Source organism: Stomoxys calcitrans, chromosome 3 (genome assembly GCF_963082655.1).
Source record: "Stomoxys calcitrans chromosome 3, idStoCalc2.1, whole genome shotgun sequence".
NCBI classification, from domain to species: Eukaryota; Metazoa; Arthropoda; class Insecta; order Diptera; family Muscidae; genus Stomoxys; species Stomoxys calcitrans.
The window spans coordinates 25,919,002-25,937,806 of record NC_081554.1 but is presented as its reverse complement, the minus strand read 5'-3'; the positions used below and the strand labels follow the sequence as shown (position 1 = coordinate 25,937,806).

Below are 18,805 nucleotides of genomic sequence, written 5' to 3'. Positions count from 1 at the left end.
CAATAGATAGATGACCTCTAAAATAAATTTAATTACTAATAATACAAGGTTTACACTTTGCGTACAGCAATGTGGGTTAACATTTCATTATCGCATTTCAGTTCCATAGGTGTCTTCCCTTCTGCGTTTCATGTTTCAGTGTTTAGCCAAAGCCTCGGAATGCCTCTCATCAAAATGGCTCATTTTGCGAAATTCCAAAAAATCGAAATCTGTCCAATCCACAAAAGCCTTTCTCAATTGTGGCTCAAATCCTTCATCGTAGAGATCATTGTAATCATAGAGGGCGTGGGGTTGATGACCTTTGGTTGATTGTGCTATCTGTTTGCCCATGGCAAAGGGGGGCTTTTCATTGGTGCGTAGAAAGTAGGAACCAGAAGCGCTGTAGCGAAATTTTAAAAAATATAAAGATTAGTTTTCGATTGAAGTTTCTCCTTTTTTATACCCTCCACCATAGTATGGGAGTATACTAATTTCGTCATTCTGTTTGTAACACCTCGAAATATGCGCCTGAGACCCCATAAAGTACATCTATTCTTGATCGTCATGTAATTTTAGGTCGATCTAGCCATGTCCGTCCGTCCATACGTCCGTCCGTCCATACGTCCGTCCGTCCATACGTCCGTCCGTCCATACGTCCGTCCGTCCATACGCTCGTCCATTCATACGTCCGTCCGTCCATCCGTCCGTCCATCCGTCCGTCCATACGTCCGTCCATCCATACGTCCGTCCATACGTCCGTCCATACGTCCGTCCATACGTCCGTCCATACGTCCGTCCATACGTCCGTCCATACGTCCGTCCATACGTCCGTCCATTCGTCCGTCCATACGTCCGTCCGTCCATACGTCCGTCCATACGTCCGTCCATACGTCCATACGTCCGTCCGTCCGTCCATACGTCCGTCCGTCTGTCTGTCGAAAGCACGCTTACTTTCGAAGAAGTAAAGTTAGGCGCTTGAAATTTTACACAAATACTTTTCATTAGTGTAGGTCAGTTGGTATTGTAAATGGGTCAAATCGGTCCATGTTTTAATATAGCATATAAACCGATCTTGGGTCTTGACTTCTTGAGCTTCTAGAGGGCGCAATTCTCGTCCGGTTTGACTGAAATTTTGAACTTGATGTTTCGGTGTCACCTCCAACAACTGCGCTATGTATGGTTAAAATCGGTCCATGTTTTAATATAGCTGTTATATAAACCGATCTGGGGACTTGACTTCTTGAGCTTCTGGAGGGTGCAATTCCTATTCGATTTAGCTGCAACTTTGCAAGACGTATTTTGTTATGACTTCCAACAACTGAGCTAAGTACGATCTGGAATCTTGACTTCTTGAGCATCCAAAAGGCATAATTATTTTCCAATTTGGCTGCAATTTTGTACAACGGCTTCTCCCATAACCTCCAATATACGTGTCAAATGCGGTCCGAATCGGTTTATAGCATGATACAGCTCCCATATAAACCGATCTCTCTATTTTACTTCTCGAGCCTCTAAAGGGCGCAATTCCAATCCGATTTGGCTGAAATTTGGCATGACGTATTTTGTTATGACTTCCAACATCTGTACTAAGTATGGTTCAAATCGGTCCATAATCTAATATAGCTGTCATATAAACCGATCTGGGGTCTTGACGTTTTGGGCCTCTAGAGGGCGCTATTATTATTCGATTTGGCTGAAATTTTGTTTCTCCTATGACCTTCAACATACGTGTGAAATATGGGCTGAATCGGTTTATAGCCTGAAACAGCACAACAGAGATACCGGCAAAAGAATTCGACAAATTCGATCCATGGTGGAGGGTATATAAGATTAGGCCCGGCCGCACTTAGCATGCTTTTACTTGTTCTTTATCTTACCTGCGTTTTACCCTATGACCCATAATTTCATCATTTGAATATGGATTACATAAGCCAAAGAGATTGTGCAACCAACTGGGGCAGGCGTAGGACCAGAAACCCTCGGGATTTCTTATAGATTCGGCATAATATTGTGGGGCCCGATCATGATTGCAGCTGCCAGGATCTAAAAGAGAAATAAAACGGAAATTATAGTGTGTATCAAAAAAGCAATAAGCTTCCATTTAAATGGATATCCTGATTTTACGTCTTGCAACATATCAAAATATTGGTCCAAGATCCCGTAAAGTAACGGGTGATTTTTTAGCTATTATCATTTTGGCAACACTAGTATTGGGCCTCCGTTACTTAACAACGTGAAAAATTTTGCGGAAAGATTAAGATGTGAAATCTTTCAAAATACAGCTTGTTCAAGAATTGAAGATCATTTGTAGTCCGATTCGGACCCTAAATGAATTTAATGCTGAACATTGTAGAAGTCATTGTGTAATATTTCAGTCCATTTGGATAAGAATTGCGTCTTGTAGGGGCTCAAGAAGCAAAATCGGGAGATCGCTTTATATAGGAGCCGCATCAAACTATAGGTCGATTCAGACCATATTGGGCACGTATATTGAAGGTAATGGGAGAAGCCGTGGTACAAAATTTCTGCCGAATCGGATGTGAATAGCACCCTAGCGGCCGAAGAAGTCAAAATCCAAGATCCCTTTATATGGCAGCTATATCATGTTATGTACCGATTTGCCACGTACTAAGCACAGTTGACGAAAGTCTTAATAAAACATCTCATGCCAAATTTCAGCCAAATCGGGTGAGAATTGCGCCTTCTAGCGGTCCAAGAAGTCAAGATCCAAGATCGGTTTCTATGACAGCTATATCAGGCTATAAAACAATTTGAACCATACTTCACACAGTTGTTGGAAGTGATACCACGACAACACGTGAGTCAGTCAAATCGGACTAGAATTGCGCCCTCTAGAGGATCAAGAAGTCAAGACACAAAATCGATTTAAATGGCAGCTATACCAGGTTATAAACCGATTTGAACCATACTTATCACAGTTGTTGGAAGTGATACCAAAACACTACGTGCAAAATTACAGCCAAATCGGATATGAACTGCGCCCACTAAAAGCTGAAGAAGTCAAGAACCAAGATTGGTTTATATGGCGGCTCTATCAGGTTATGGACTGATTTAGACCATACTTGGCACAGTTATTATGAGTCATGCTAAAACACCTCGTGCAAAATTTCAGTCAAGTCGGACGAGAATAACGCCCTCTAGAGGCTCAAGAAATCAAGACCCAAGATCGGTTTATATGGCAGCTATATCAAAACATGGACCGATTTGGCCCATTTACAATCCCAACCGACCCACTCTAATGAAAAGTATTTTTACAAAATTTTAAGCGTTTAGATTTACCCCTTCGAAAGTTAGCGTGCTTTCGACAATAAAACGGACGGACGGACAGGCGGGCGGACATGGCTAGACTTAAAATGTCATATTTCGAGGTCTTACAAACAGAATGACGAAATGAGTATACCCCCTTCCCATGGTCGAGGGTTTAAAAAGGCACAGTGTTGTGCGCTTTATGGGCTGGTGGCATCATTGGACCGTACTTCTTTAAAGATGATGCGAATGGTAACGTAACTGTGAATGGTGAGCGCTATCGTGAGATGATATCCTACTTTTTTTTTGCCCAAAACCAAGAGATTGACTTGCATGGCATGTGGTTTCATGGGTATGTTAAAGCTCATGTCTATATAGACAAGCCCGCTTCAATCGACGCGTTGGAAGACAACATTGAAACATTTATTGTTGAGATACCAGCCGAAATGTTGGAAAGAGTATGTCACAATTGGACTATGCGGATGGACCATTTGAGGAGCAAATAATTTTCAAACATTTCAAACGATTTGACTGAAATTTCTTACGAGCTGTTTTGTTACGACTTCCAACAGCTCAGCTTAGCATGGTTCGGTCCATAACCTGATATAGATGCCATATAAACCGATCTTGGATCTTGATTTCCTAAACCACTAGAGGGCGCAATTCTCATCCGATTTGGCTGAAATTTAGCATGCAGTATTTTGATACGACTTTCAAATCGGTTTATAACCTGATATAGCTGCCTTATAAACCGATCATGGGTCTTGACTTCTCAAACCTCTAGAGGACGCAATTCTTATCTGATTTGGCTGAAATTTTGCGTGAGGTGTTTTGTTGTGGAGCAAATAATTTTCAAACATTGAACGATTTGACTGAAATTTCTCACGAGCTGTTTTGTTACGACTTCCAACAGCTGTGCTTAGCATGGTTCGGTCCATAACCTGATATAGCTGTCATATAAACCGATCTGGGATCTTGATTATCTTAACCACTAGAGGGAGCAATTCTCATCCGATTTGGCTGAAATTTTGAAGTATTTTGATTTCAAAATCAAATCGGTTTATAACCTGATATAGCTGCCTTATAAACCGATCATGGGTCTTGACTTCTCAAACCTCTAGAGGACGCAATTCTTATCTGATTTGGCTGAAATTTTGCGTGAGGTGTTTTGTTGTGACTTCCAACAAGTGTTCGAAGTAGGGTTCAAATCGGTCCATAACCTGATAAGGCTGCCATGTAAAACGGATCTTGGGTCTTGACTTCTTTAGCCTCTAGAGGGCGCAATTCTCATCCAATTTAACTGAAATTTTGCACAACAACAACAGCTGTGCGAAGTATGGTTCAAATCGGTCCATAACCTGATATAGCTCCATACCCTGATATAGCTGCTATATAAACCGATCTGGGATCTTGTGTTCTTGAGTCTCTAGAGACCGCAATTCTCATTCAATTTAACTGAAATTTTGCACAACAACAACCGCTGTGCGAATTATGGTTCAAATCGGTCCATAACCTGATATAGCTGCTATATAAACCGTTCTTGGTATCACTTCGAACATTTACGCGAAGTATGATCCAAATCGGTCCATACCCTGATATAGCTGCTATATAAACCGATTTGGGATCTTGAGTTCTTGATCCTCTAGAGAGCGCAATTCTCATCCGATTTGGCAGAGATTTTGTACAACGGCTTCTCCCATGGCCTTCAACATACGTGTGCAATATGGTCTGAATCGATATATAGCTTGACACAGCTCCCATATAAATCGATCTCCCGATTTTGCTTCTTGAGCCCTGAATCGGACCATAACTTGATATTGCTCCTCCTCCGTCCATATTCATTATACTTTATTTGCCTAAAAAGGGATACTGCGTAAAGAACTCGACAGATGCGATCCATGGTGGAGGGTATATAAGATTCGGCCCGACATTTGCCCTACCATACTGGTTTTTTCTTCACTTCACCTACCATCCATGTTATCTGTACGACAGCCGGGCTGATAAGGACCCATATTTGGATAGAAATCCACATGACCCATTGATCTTAGCATGCCACGTCCCAAGACATCTGTGTGTATAACATCAACAAACTCTGCATCGGTAGCATCCAATTTGCGTTCTGAGCCCACTGTTATGAACATGGGCTTGGCCGGGTCCAAACCTGCAAAAATGAAAAAAAAAAACATTGACAATTCTCAATGATTTCATTGAACAATACCATTATACCTGTTATCCTTTTCAAACGCCTATTCAAATAATTGGCCGTTTGTCCTGCCACCTGGGCGCCCAAACTGAAACCAATCATGTGTATATCATCATTCACCACTATGTTCCTCTCCACCATATTATTAATGAGTTGACCCAAACATTTACTTGCCAAAGGTAAATTTTCCACAGCAGCAAAATAACAAGGATATGGTACTAAGGGACCATAATCGACTGAGATCACATAAACATCTTGACTTTCCAAAAGGGCTGGGCGTATATAACTATTGGGCGAGTAATCGCGATCTCCTGTATAGCCATGAATGACTATATATAGGGGTTTGGCAGGTTGAAAGAGTTCGGGTGATAGATTTAAGGGGTCTAATTTAAGAGGTGTTGATTGTGTTTGGCTAAAACATATAAAAAAGCGATTAAGAAATAAAAGCGCCTCAAGTTCGGCCGGGCCAAATCTTATATACCCTCCACCATGGATCGGATGAGTAAATCTTTTGGTAAAGTTTCTATTTGGTAATGAGATGTCGATTAATAAATCCTACCGATTTTTATACCCTCCACCTTTCCCTTTGTAACATCTCGAAACATGTGTCTAAGATCCCATTACATTTATATTCTTGATCATCAAGTCATTTTAAGTCCGCCTTGCCATGTCTGTCCATCCTTCCGTCTGTCTGTCGAAATCACGCCAACTTTCGAAGGAGACGCTTGAAATTTTCTTATTAGCATAAGTCAGTTGGGAATGTAAAGTGGCCATAACGGTCCATGTTTTGATATAGTTGCCCTATCCAAATTAAGGGTCTTTGGGATTAGAATACAAATCTTACATCCAAATTTGGTGTTGTTTTTGAAGGACTTGAGGGTCTTAAAAAATGTTATGTCCGATATGGAACTTGTTGAAAGAAGATTCAATACGGTCAGGAACATATAAGAAGTACACTGATATAAATGAGACGGTACTTTGCCTATTCCTGCTGGTAATATATTAGTCATAGACAATTTTAATACCTTTTGGAATTAATTTAATACCATACAAAGCAGAAAGTATAAGGAATTACCGGCGTTTTGTTTTGCCGTGAAAAATTTAAATAAAAATTTTAAACTAAGTTGTTTATACGGTCCATGTGCATCTATAAGTTTTCTTGTGCCTGCGACCATAGGAATCTATGCGCAGATGTGTATGCTGCCAATTTATGTTCTATAGTCTCTTTTTCCTCGACGTACTCGCAGCTTTTGCGAAAGTCGTTACTGGAAACCTTCAGCATGTCTACCGATCAGACAGTACCCAGTCATAATGGACACAATGACTGAGACGTCTGTTCTACCCAGCAACAGCAAAGCGGTAGACCTCTTCAAGTCTAGATTGGGCCACATAATTTTGGAGTGTTCACAACCACCACATTGTAAACCATCTTTCATTCGTTGCCCTTTGGCCCTGATCCTGAAAACTTAGCTTACATGTCGCTAGAGGTATAGCCAAATACAAATTACAAATTTTGCCCATGAACATTCCACCAAGGAACTGGGGCAAACTTCTCACATATCAATGAGTGCAGTCCGATTCAAGTTTTTAAGCTCAATGATAAGGGGCCTCCTTTTTATAACCGAGTCCGAACGGCGTGCCGCAGTGCAACACCTCTTTGGAGAGAAGTTTTACATGGCATAGTATCTCACAAATGTGATTAGGAGGGGGAAGCCACCGCTGAAAATTTTTCTGATGGTTCCGCCAGGATTTGAACCCAGGCGTTCATACCCTCCTAGAGGCATACCCACAGATTCCATTTCCCTAGAAATGTGTTAAGTAGTTCCTAGTCTCTTCATCTCATCTGCTTTACAATTTTCTAGAATATCTCTGTGGCCCGGCACTCAGAACAGGTTAATTTTGAACTGTTGTGCCATCTCGTTGGGAGGTCTGAGACAGTCGGGGCGGTTTTTATGTTCTAAAATACATTCTCCAAGGATTTATTGGCTGTCTGAGAAGATATTTATGCCAATAGTCATTATGACATTATATCTTAGCCATTCCACTACTTCTTTAATTACAAGGATCTTCTCTTGATTCACACTACAAGGGTCGTGTACCTTCTCGATATGGCCAAACCTAGTTCTTCAGAATACACCCCAAAGCCCACCTGGTTGTTTAGTTTAGAACCAGGGATATTGAAGTACAGTACTTTTTTGTAAATACCGCCTCAGGCAATGAGTAATCCACACTCTGCCTGGGACAACAGGCATTGTAACAAGTATAACACAGTGTCCGTAGCCGGAGCATGAGAGAAAGCTCTCCTAACCTCACAGCAGTGGTCGCATCAATTTGTTTATCCTTTATGTCCAGAGGCATTAGGTGTAGCATAAAATTCATTGCATCAGATGGTGTTGGGCTCAGTGTGGCTGTGATGCACAAACAAGCAATCCTTTGGATCCGACTGAGTGTTGAACAATGGGTGGACTTTTAAAGCACCATCCTACAGAGTACAACACCATAAACCATTAACTTGTGGCAATGGTTCTCTTGCAGGTGTATAGGGCAAGAGTTGTCTTTTTTGCCCTTTCGGTAGCCCACTTCGCCTTCGTACGTAGAGCTTCCTAACCGCAATAGGCACGTCATGAATATAGGCGACCGCTTTTAAACTTTTTTCTTCCAGAGACAATTGTATACTGTTAATGGCTGTATTCCAAAGTAGAGGAGAAGGTACACCTTCTTGAGGAGTTAATCGGGAGATCTATTTGTATGGGACCTATTTTCGATTTTAGACCAAATCATACCATATTTAGCACGTGTTGGAGGTCATGGGAAACGCCCAATTGAGCCTCTAGAAGCTCAGGAAGAATGATCGGGAAATCGGTTTACAGTTACATGCAGTTTTAGACTGATTTAGACCATACTTAGCAGGTAAGTTGGAGGTAATAGGATAAGTAATTGTGAGAAATTTTACAGCCAAGTTGGATTAGAAGAAGTATAATCGGCAGATTGGCTTTTATGGGAGCTATATCAGACTGATTCAGACCATACTTATATACCATATACTTATGTATGTTGGAGGTCATAGGCTGTTGCTGAGACAGTCAATCTCCATGCATCTTTGCCCAAAGATATGTTTCTATCAAACTCTCCAGAGTCTTCAGTCTTCAAATAGGACAAAAATCTGTCACCTTCTTGGCGTAAAGTTTCCCTGTTTTTGGAATGATGATGATGACCTTTGTGTCTCTCCATCTCACCGGCATATACGACATGGTGATACAAGTAGATTACATATACCCCTAAGCCCAGAAACCAGTCTATGGGACACAGCATCAACTGGTGATACATCATCGGGGTCTGGCGGTTTAAAGGAGTTAAAACCTTTAGTCACCCAAAGCATTTTCAACTCAGACACAATTTTCAGACACAATTTTCTCCGACGAATGCATATCAATGACAACTTCTTCTGACGCCGCGTTGTCCGTTGGAGAGTTTCCCGGGAAATCTGGTGATACATCAACTGGTGATACATCATCAGGTTCTGGCGGTTTAAAGGAGTCAAAACCTTTAGTCACCCAAAGGATTTTCAACTCAGACACAATTTTCTCAGACGAATGCATATCAATGACAACCTCTTCTGACGCCGCGGTGTCCGTTGGAGAGTTTCCCGGGAAATCTGCGTCAACGCGGAGTTCTAGTGCTTCCTCACTAGATATTGCCCATACATTCTCTGACTTCTGAATATACACCACCGTAATAGGTCTCGAGGATAAGATCTTCCATGGTCTAGAGGCCTCAGATGTTTCATCCATGGAGTTGCAGGTTCCCCAGGGATTTGTTCCGAGCATTTCTAAGACATTCGAGACATGTCCGTCCGTCTGCCTGTTGAAATCAAGCTACAGTCTTTAAACATAGAGAAATTGAGCTTTGAGCAGATTTTTTCTTTGTCCATAGACAGTTTAAGTTCGAAGATGGGCTATGTCGGATTATACCTTACAATAGCCCCCATATAGACCGATCTGGCGATTTAAGGTCTTAGACCCATCCGATTTTGCTGAAAATAGGGACAGTGAGTTGCGTTGGGCCACTCAACATTCTAAATTAATTTGGCCCAGATTTGGATACAGCTGCCATATAGACCGATCTGCCAATTTAAGGTCTAAGGCCCATAAGAACCGCATTTATTATCCGATTTTGCTGAAATTTGGGACAGTGAGTTGTGTAAGGCCACCCGACATCCTTCTTCAATTTGGCCCAGTTTTGGATATAGCTGCCATATAGTCCGATCTCCCGATTTAAGGTCTTGGGCCCACAAAAGGCGCATTTATTGTCCGATTTCACCGAAGTTTGGGACAGTGAGTTAAGTTAGGCCGTGTGTCTGTCCCTCCGTCCGTCCGTCCGTCTGTTGTAATCACTCTACAGCCTTCGAAAATTGAGTAATTCAGCTAAAATTAGACACAGATACGTCTTTTTGGTGGACGCTGGTTAAATTTTTGAACGGACCAAATCAGAACATATTTGCATATAGCTGCCATATAGACCGATCTGCCGAAAGAGGTTCTAATGCCAATAAATGCTTTATTTTTTATCCGATTTCGCTGAAATTTGAAACGGTGAGTAGATTTAGGCCCCCGAACATCGGACCCAAATATGGTTCAGATCGTACTATATTCAGATATAGCTGTCATATAGACTGAACTGCCGATAAGGGGTCTGAAGCCCATAAAAGCTTAATTTATTACCGGATTTCGTTGAAATTTGAAACAGTGAGCCATTTTGAGCATCACGATATTCGGCCCATATATGGTTCAGATCGTACATTATTCAAATATAGCTGTCATATAGACTGAACTGCCGATAAGGGGTCTGAAGCCCATAACAGCTTTATTTTTTACCCGATTTCGCTGAAATTTGAAACAGTGAGCTGTTTTGAGCCTCACGATATTCGACCCATATATGGTTCAGATCGATCTATATTTAGATATAGCTGCATATAGACCGATCTGCCGATAAAGGGTCTGAAGGTGGTAGGAATCCAAAGTGCGGCCCGGCTGAACTTAATGCCTTTTTACGTGTTTCAGTTTGGTTCAGATCGGTCCAGATTTGGATGTAGCTGCCATATACACCGATCTTCTGATTTAAGTTCTTGGGCTCACAAAAGGTGAATTTGTTAACATATTTCGCTGAAATTTGGCACAGTGAGGCCCCTCGATATCCGTGTCCTATATGGTTAGGATAGATCTTTATTTGGATAAAACCGTCATAGATACCGATCGCGCACTTATTACCCCATTTCGCGGAATTTGGTACAATGAGTTGTATTAGACCCGTACATATCCTGAATATGGTGTGGATTGGACTATATTTGAATAAAGTTTCCATATAGGCCATGATCTAGAACAGTGAATTATATCAGATCCTCGACGTCCCTGGCAAGTTTGGTCCAGTTGGGATCAAATTACGATATAGCTGCTAAGGCTTCATAAATGGTGTATTTTTTAGCGGACTTGAGTATTGGTGTAGGGTATTATAAAGTCGTCACCACCTGACTTTTGGCTTTACCCGTTTTAAATTGGATTCAATTTTAAAACAGTTTTTCTTTCACTCACTTTGTGTACAGCCAAAATGTCACATTTTCATGTGGGCAGTCTCCCTGAACAACAACACATTTAGGATCGAATAAACCAATAAAAGGGTTGCCATGGCACAAATCTAAAATAAAAAAATTTAAATTTCTTTTCACCCAAAGACAAAAATCTATTCATACCTGCACAAAATATCACAAATAAAACACTATGAACTATTTTACTAAAATAACTTAACACCATGCTGACAACCGTTGGAAGTGAGAACTTTTTGGAGAATAATTGAAATTTGCCAAAAATTCTGCGTTTTTATAGGTGTTGGCCGTCATGTAACTAACCTAGAACAAGGTGTCAAAAACACGTAACAAACTTTTTACAAAAATTTCTTTTCGTTTTTTTTTTTGTTTTTTTTAATTCATAGCTTGTCAAGCCAAATTTGTTTACCCCATTCCATCATTCATTGATACAAAATGGAATAGCTCCAGGTGGGCGTTTCATTATCTGTTGCTAGCAGTTTTCGTTTTGGTTTGACGTTTAGCTATTTGTTTTTAGGGGAAAAAGTGACGTTTTTGTTAGAATTTCCAAATACCCTCATAAAAATTTCACCAAGTGCTGGCATAGGCTTAGAAACGAGTTCATTGGTTTTTGAAGTGATATATACACAGTATATAAATGGTGAACTAGATCAAGGTTTTTAGGTCATTTGAAGCATGAACGATTTGACCTTTATTCGCACTAAGCCCTCGAAAAGTGCATCGGGCTATGGGACTTTAAGATAAAAAAGTTCAATATTTAGAAAACTAAAGCTGTCTCTTAAGGGGATTTAATGGTTTTCAATTGAAGGTTTTACGGAGTTTAGTTTAAACATGATATATAAACATCCATTCTTATTCGGTTAAATCGACTTAATACACTTTCCAATTGAAGTAGGGCAATGTGAAGATAAATGCATACACTTCACTGAAAAGTGGTAGGAGATATAGTAAACGAGAATTGGGTCAACTCATAATCGATTAATCAAATCTGTTTTAACTTAGCCCTGTTTCTCGGTCCCTGTATTGTTGTAATCAAAAATCGTGTCACATATGTTACCCGACTTTCATTGAATGCCCCAAAAAAAAAAAGTTTTTTTGAAACGCACACCATCCTCATATTTTCTTTCGTTCCCAATCATCAAAATAAGAAATATTATGGGGATCGGCTGACTATTAGTAGTTAACAGCAGTAGTTCTGCTGTCATAGCTAAATGTCTGCAATTTCAGAACAGCAGTCGGACTGCTGAAATGTCTGTTGTTTGCTGAAAATCACTGCTGCTAAATTTACGATGATAAAACAAGTAAAAAGGCGTTAAGTTCGGTCAGGCCGAACTTTGGATACCCACCACCTCGGGTATATATGTAAACAACCTTTCGTCAGAATCCAGTGAAAAATGCATACCTTAAGCCCCATAGCAGGTATATCGAAATATGTTCCGATTTGGACCAAATTCAAATAAGTACAAGTCATTGTTAAACTGTGTCTAACAAACTATTGGTCTTTTTGGCAACTATATCCAAATATAAACCGATCTGAACCAAATACGACACGGATGTCGAAAAGCCTAATATAAGTCACTGTGTCAATATGGGGTCCAGACTTTAAATCGAGATATAGGTCTATATGGCAGCTATATCCAAATCTGGACCGATTTGGGGCAAGTTGCAGAAGAATGTCGCAAAGCCTAACATAACTCACTGTTCCAAATTTCGGCGACATCAGACAATAAATGGGCCTTTTATGGCCCCAAAACCTTAAATCGAGAGATCGCTCTATATGGCAGCTATGTCCAAATCTGGGCCGATCTGAGCCAAATTGCAAAAGCATGTCGAGGGGCCTAACACAACTCACTGTCCCAAATTTCGGAGACATCGGACAACAAATGAGCCCTTTATGGGCCCAAAACCTTAAATCGAGAGATCGGTCGATATGGCAGCTATAGTCAAATCTAGACCGATCTGAGCCAAATTGAAGAAGTATGTCGAGGGGCCTAACACAACTCACTGTCCAAAAATTTCGTCGACATCGGACAATAAATGGGCCTTTTATGGGCCCAAAACCTTAAATCGAGAGATCGTTCTATATGACAGCTATATCGAAATCTGGACCGATCTGAGCCAAATTGAGGAAGGATGTCGAGGGGCCTAACACAACTCACTGTCCCAAATTTCGGCGACATCGGACAATAAATGGGCCTTTTATGGGCGCAAAGCCTTCAATCGAGAGGTCGGTCTATATGGCAGCTATGTCCAAATCTGGACCGATCTAACCCAATTTGAAGAAAGATGTCAAGCGACCTTATGCAACTCACTGTCCCAAATTTTGGCGACATATGACAATAAATGAGCCTTTTATGGGCCCAAAACCTTAAATCGAGTTATCGGTCTATATGGCAGCTATATCCAAATCTAAACCGATCTGGGCCAAATTGCAGAAAGATATCAAGGGGCCAAACGCAACTCATTGACCCAAATTTCACCAAAATCAGACAATAAATGCGCCTTTTATGGGCGCAAGACCATAAAACGAGAGATCAGCCTATATGGCAGCTATATCCAAATCTGGACCGATTTGGGCCAAATGGATGTCGAAGGGCCTAACACAACTCACTGTCACAAATGTCAGTAAAATCGGATAATAAATGTGGCTTTTATGAGTCTAAGACCCTAAATCGGCGGATCGTTCTATATTGCAGCTATATCCTAATCTGGACCGATCTAAGCCAAATTGAAGAAATATGTCAAGTGGTCTAACACAACTCACTGTTACAAATTTCAGTAAAATGGTATAATAAATGTGGCTTTTATGGGCCTAAGACCCTAAATCGGCGGATCGGTCTATATGGGGGCTATAGCAACATATAGTCCGATATAGCCCATCTTCGAACTTAACCTGCTTATGAACAAAAAAGAATCTGTGCAAAATTTCAGCTCAATATCTCTCTTTTTAAAGACTGTAGCGTGATTTAAAAAGACAGACGGACGGACAAACAGACGGACATGTCTATATCGTCTTATATTTTAACGCTGATCAAGAATATATTGTATATATACTTTATAGGGCTGGATATGGATATGGTGTTGCAAACGGAATGACAAAATGAATATACCCCCATCCTTCGGTGGTGAGTATAAAAAAGAATCTGTGCACAGTTTCAGCTCCATTACATCCATTTTGAAACCCTACACCACCACTGTGGTACAGGGTATTATAACTTTGTACATTTGTTTGCAACGCTAAGAAGGAGAAGAGCTAGACCCATCGATAAGTATGCCGATTGGCTTAGAATCACTTCCAGATTCGATGTCCGTCTGTCTGACTGTCCATGTATTCTTGTAATCAAGGTACAGGTCGCATTTGTTATCCGATTTTCATAAAATTTTGCCCAAGTCACTTTTTCGGCCGGAGAACGAACCTTATTGATTTTGAAAAAAGACGGTTCAGATTTTGATATAGCTCCCATATATATTTTTCATCCGATGTGCCCTTTTAAAACCGTAGTAGCCACAATTTTGGTCCGATCTTTACAAAATGATGATGTTTTTCTATCTTTCCAATACCTGTGCAAATTTCAGTAACATTTTTTGATATCTGAGGCGGCGGATCCTCCCCCTTACCCTAATTTTTAGAAACGCCAGATCTCGGAGATGGGTGGTGCGATTTAAGCGACATTTTGTGTGCTCTCATTAAGTACCCTAAAAATAAAAATTTGGTATCCAAATTTCGGATGGGGTACCTAGGGGGACCGCCCCACCCTAAAACCTACCAAACATATATTTAGGCCAATCACGGCAATGTGGGACTCAAATGAAAGGTATTTAGGATAAGAAAACGTATCTGATATTCAATTGTCGGACCAAGTGCTAGGGGGACCACCCCAAGCCCCAAAACACCCCTAAATCGAATACATTTACCGACCATGGCAATATGGGACTCAAATGAAAGCTAATTGCGAGTAGAATACGAATCTGATATCGAAATGTGGGACCACGTTTCTGGGGTCCACCCCTTTCCCAAAACACCCCCCCCCCCCCTAAACTGGACTTATTTACTGACCATGGGAATATGGGACTTAAATAAAAGGCATTTGAATGTAGAATACGAATCTGATATCCAAATATGGGACCAAGTGTTGGGGGGTCGCCTCTCACCAAAAACATCCCCCAAAGGGGGCAAATTTTCGACCATAGCAATATGGGGTTCAAATGAAAGGTCTTTGGGAGTAAAGCACGACTTTGATATCAATATTCGGGAAAAGTGTCTATGGGGCCACGCCATCCCCACAACACCACCCAAATAGTAAGTATTTTCTGACTATTGCAATATGAGGCTCAAATAAGAGGGTTTTTAAAGTGGAACACAAATCCGATATATATTTTCAAGGCCAACTCACTGAGTGGCCGCCCATCCCCCAAAACACCCCCAAGCCGGTCATGTTTGCCGACTATGGAAATATGGGGCTCAAATTAAAGGCATGTGGTAGTAGAACACCTATCTGATATCAACATTATCCGCCAACATAACAATCCCCAAATAGGACGTATTTGCTCACCAAGACAATTTGGTTCCTAAAGGGAGTGGAGCTACATATTCATGGTTTTTAGGATCAATACCCCAAACCGGACATATTTGCTGACTTTTGCAATAAGGAGTTTAAATGAGATTAGAAATCGAATTGGATCCAATTTTGAGAGCAATGCCAACATGGGGTTCAAATAAATGATATATAGATATATGAGAATAGAGCACGTTGCTGATATATTTTCCGGGCTTAGTGTTTGTGGGACAATCCCAATCTCCAAAACACCCCTTAATCGGGCATATTTACCGACCATGTCAATGTGGAGCTTAAACGAAAGGTATTGGGGGGTAGAGCAAGAATTGGTACCCATTTTCGGGACCACTTTTCTGGGGGTCTACCCCTTTCCCAAAACACCCCACAAACAGCAATTTTTTACTGACCATCGCAATATGGGGCTCAAATGTAAGGTATTTGGGAGTAGAATACGAATTTGATATCTAAATGTAGGACCATGTATTTAGGGCATCACCCCTTTCCAAAAACACTCCCAAAGGGAAAACATTTTTCGACCATGCCAATATGTGGCTCAAATGTAAGGTATTTGGGATTAGAAAACGAATTTGATAGCCTATTTTGGGGCCATGTGTTTGGGGGACGCCTCATCCTGTCAATATGGGTTGGTATTTGAGGGAAGATCACGATGCTGATATTTTTTCAGGGCCAAGTATCTGGGGGACCACCTGTCCTCCGATAACACCACTAAATCAGAAATCATGAGTAGACGGGCTGAAATTAAGTATTGGGTTGCCCAAAAAGTAATTGCGGATTTTTTTAAAAGAAGTAAATGCATTTTCAATAAAACTTAGAATGAACTTTAATCAAATATACTTATTTTACACTTTTATTCTAAAGCAAGCTAAAAGTAACAGCTGATAACTGACGGAAGAAAGAATGCAATTACAGAGTCGCAAGCTGTGAAAAAATTTGTCAACGCCGACTATATGAAAAATCCGCAATTACTTTTTGGGCAACCCAATATTTTTAGAATGGAGTACACCTTACATCCAAACTGAAATTAGTAGACCAATAAAGATCATATGGGATTCAGATAAAGGCACTTATGGGTTGCCCAAAAGGAAATTGCGGATTTTTCATATAGTCGGCGTTGACAAATTTTTTCACAGCTTGTGACTATATAATTGCATTCTTTCTTCTGTCAGTTATCAGCGGTTACTTTTAGCTTACTTTAGAAAAAAAATGTGGAAAAAAGGTATATTTGATTAAAGTTCATTCTAAGTTTTATTAAAAATGCATTTACTTTCTTTTAAAAAATCCGCAATTACTTTTTGGGCAACCCATATATTGTTAAATTCTTAGTCAAGTAAGCATGGTATTTCACTAAAAGATCTTCGAAAATAAGTATTCCATGGAAACTTTTTTGTTCCATATAAAGTAAAAGAAGGCGCAGCGGAGCGGGCCCGGGTCGGCTAGTAGGTTCCATAAAAATCTTTCATCTCATAGAAAAAAATCTTACAAGGTTACATTTTCCAATAGGTATGCACAATTAAAGTCTGACTAGATTGCAACATAGGTTTCATATATTGAAAGTATGCTGACTCGGTGGTATGGGGTATTATACAGTCGGCTCCGCCCGACTTTTGCCTTTCCTTGCTTGTTAAAGACCGTAGCCTGATTTCAACAGGCAGATGGACAGACGGACATTGCTAGATCGTCTTCGATTTTTACGACGATCAAGAATATATATACTTTATGGGGTCTTAGACGGTCTTAGACCAAATGTGACAACCTTTAAATAACTGAGCCATGGACAATACATCATGCACTTAGAATTGTTTTGCTTGCTCCTTATCGCCAGATGGGAATTATCAGATTGATCGCGACGTATTTTGTTTTGTTGAATATGATAACTCTGCTGCTCTGAGTGTCTGACTTAAAATTTCATAACAAATAGTTTTGAAATAAAGCAAAGCCGTGCCATACGGAAAACATCGCAATGAAAGGAGCATTCTGCTGGTCTCTACTTATTTTGGCTACACTTTTTGGTGCAAGTGGTGGAAATTATTACAACAGTGATGATGGAAGTTTAGTGTATATTGGAAGTTTTTATGGGGTATCTTTACCATAGAAAGACTAAGTTTTTCATACTGTTTATGCAATTTTTTCTTTGAGATTCATTTGTCGGTGACTTGGTTTGATGCCGTCTGTGCATGCTATAATCGGGGTCTGGTTCCAATCACAATTGATAGCGAGCATAAGGAAAACCAGATAAAACATTTGCTAACAAAGATAGGTTGAGTACAAACAACTATTGCCCAAAAAGTAATTGCGGATTTTTTAAAAGAAAGTAAATGCATTTTTAATAAAACTTAGAATGAACTTTAATAAAATATACCTTTTTTACATTTTTTTTTAAGCAAGCTAAAAGTAACAGCTGATAACTGACGGAAGAAAGAATGCAATTACAGAGTCACAAGCTGTGAAAAAATTTGTCAACGCCGATTATATGAAAAATCCGCAATTACTTTTTGGGCAAACCAATATTTGAAAATGGCAAGTACCACTTGCGACTAACTTTGGTAATTTTTTTCTTCTTCTATAGGTGCAAATGAGACGTTTTGGACTGGTGGCAACAATATTGCAAATGCGAACTATTTTAAATGGTTATCAAGCGGAAATGTAATTGAGTATTCGAATTGGGGATATAATGCACCTTCATATGCCAGCGATAACTGCATAAACATAGATTCTACAAATAAGTGGGATCATTGGCGTTGCGATATAGAGTCTCGGTATATGTGTGAAGAAAATGCCTATATTGCACAAAGCAATGCAGAGCCAAACGAAGATCCATTGTTCTATGTCCATGAACAACTAAAAGACGAATGTAAATTGAATCGAAAAGACGATTTGCAACATCGATTTAAAAGAATATTGGTATTGTATAACAATATAATAAAAATCAATGCGACCCTTCAAAGGAATGTGGACCAAGTAAAAACTCTGCAAATAGAAAATGAAAATTTCAAACTGCAATTAAATGAAGCGCTTGCAGATGCTAAGAATACAAAAAAACAGTTGGGCGAAATTCAAGGAATTTTGACAACAAATTCGAAAGAATTGCCACACTTGACCAATGAAAAACAAAATTCGGCTCTAGAGATGGAAGAGTGGATTGAAGAAATCAAAGCAATGCGAAAGGAAATAAACAATTTG

At 40.1% G+C, this 18,805-nt stretch overlaps 2 protein-coding genes across 2 annotated transcripts in view; one reads left to right on the top strand and one right to left on the bottom strand.

Annotated features, from left to right (window-relative positions):
- Positions 1–31: 31 nt before the first annotated feature.
- On the bottom strand, positions 32–11,072 carry LOC106090530 (pancreatic triacylglycerol lipase-like; the record flags this gene model as incomplete). Its single annotated transcript, XM_013256757.2, has 5 exons — positions 32–379; positions 1,857–2,022; positions 5,216–5,407; positions 5,473–5,861; positions 11,038–11,072. Coding segments are annotated over 5 exons (1,026 nt in total), but the record flags the coding sequence as incomplete, so codon positions are not given.
- Positions 11,073–17,510: 6,438 nt separating this feature from the next.
- LOC106090528 (uncharacterized) overlaps positions 17,511–18,805 on the top strand; it is a 1,566-nt gene continuing 271 nt past the window's right edge. Inside the window, exons 1-3 of the mRNA XM_013256755.2 lie at positions 17,511–17,702; positions 17,762–17,882; positions 18,192–18,805. The exon at positions 18,192–18,805 is cut by the window's right edge and continues 271 nt beyond it. Coding sequence (XP_013112209.2) covers positions 17,586–17,702; positions 17,762–17,882; positions 18,192–18,805 — 852 coding nt within the window. The 5' untranslated portion in view covers positions 17,511–17,585. The remainder of the gene's footprint in view (positions 17,703–17,761; positions 17,883–18,191) is intronic.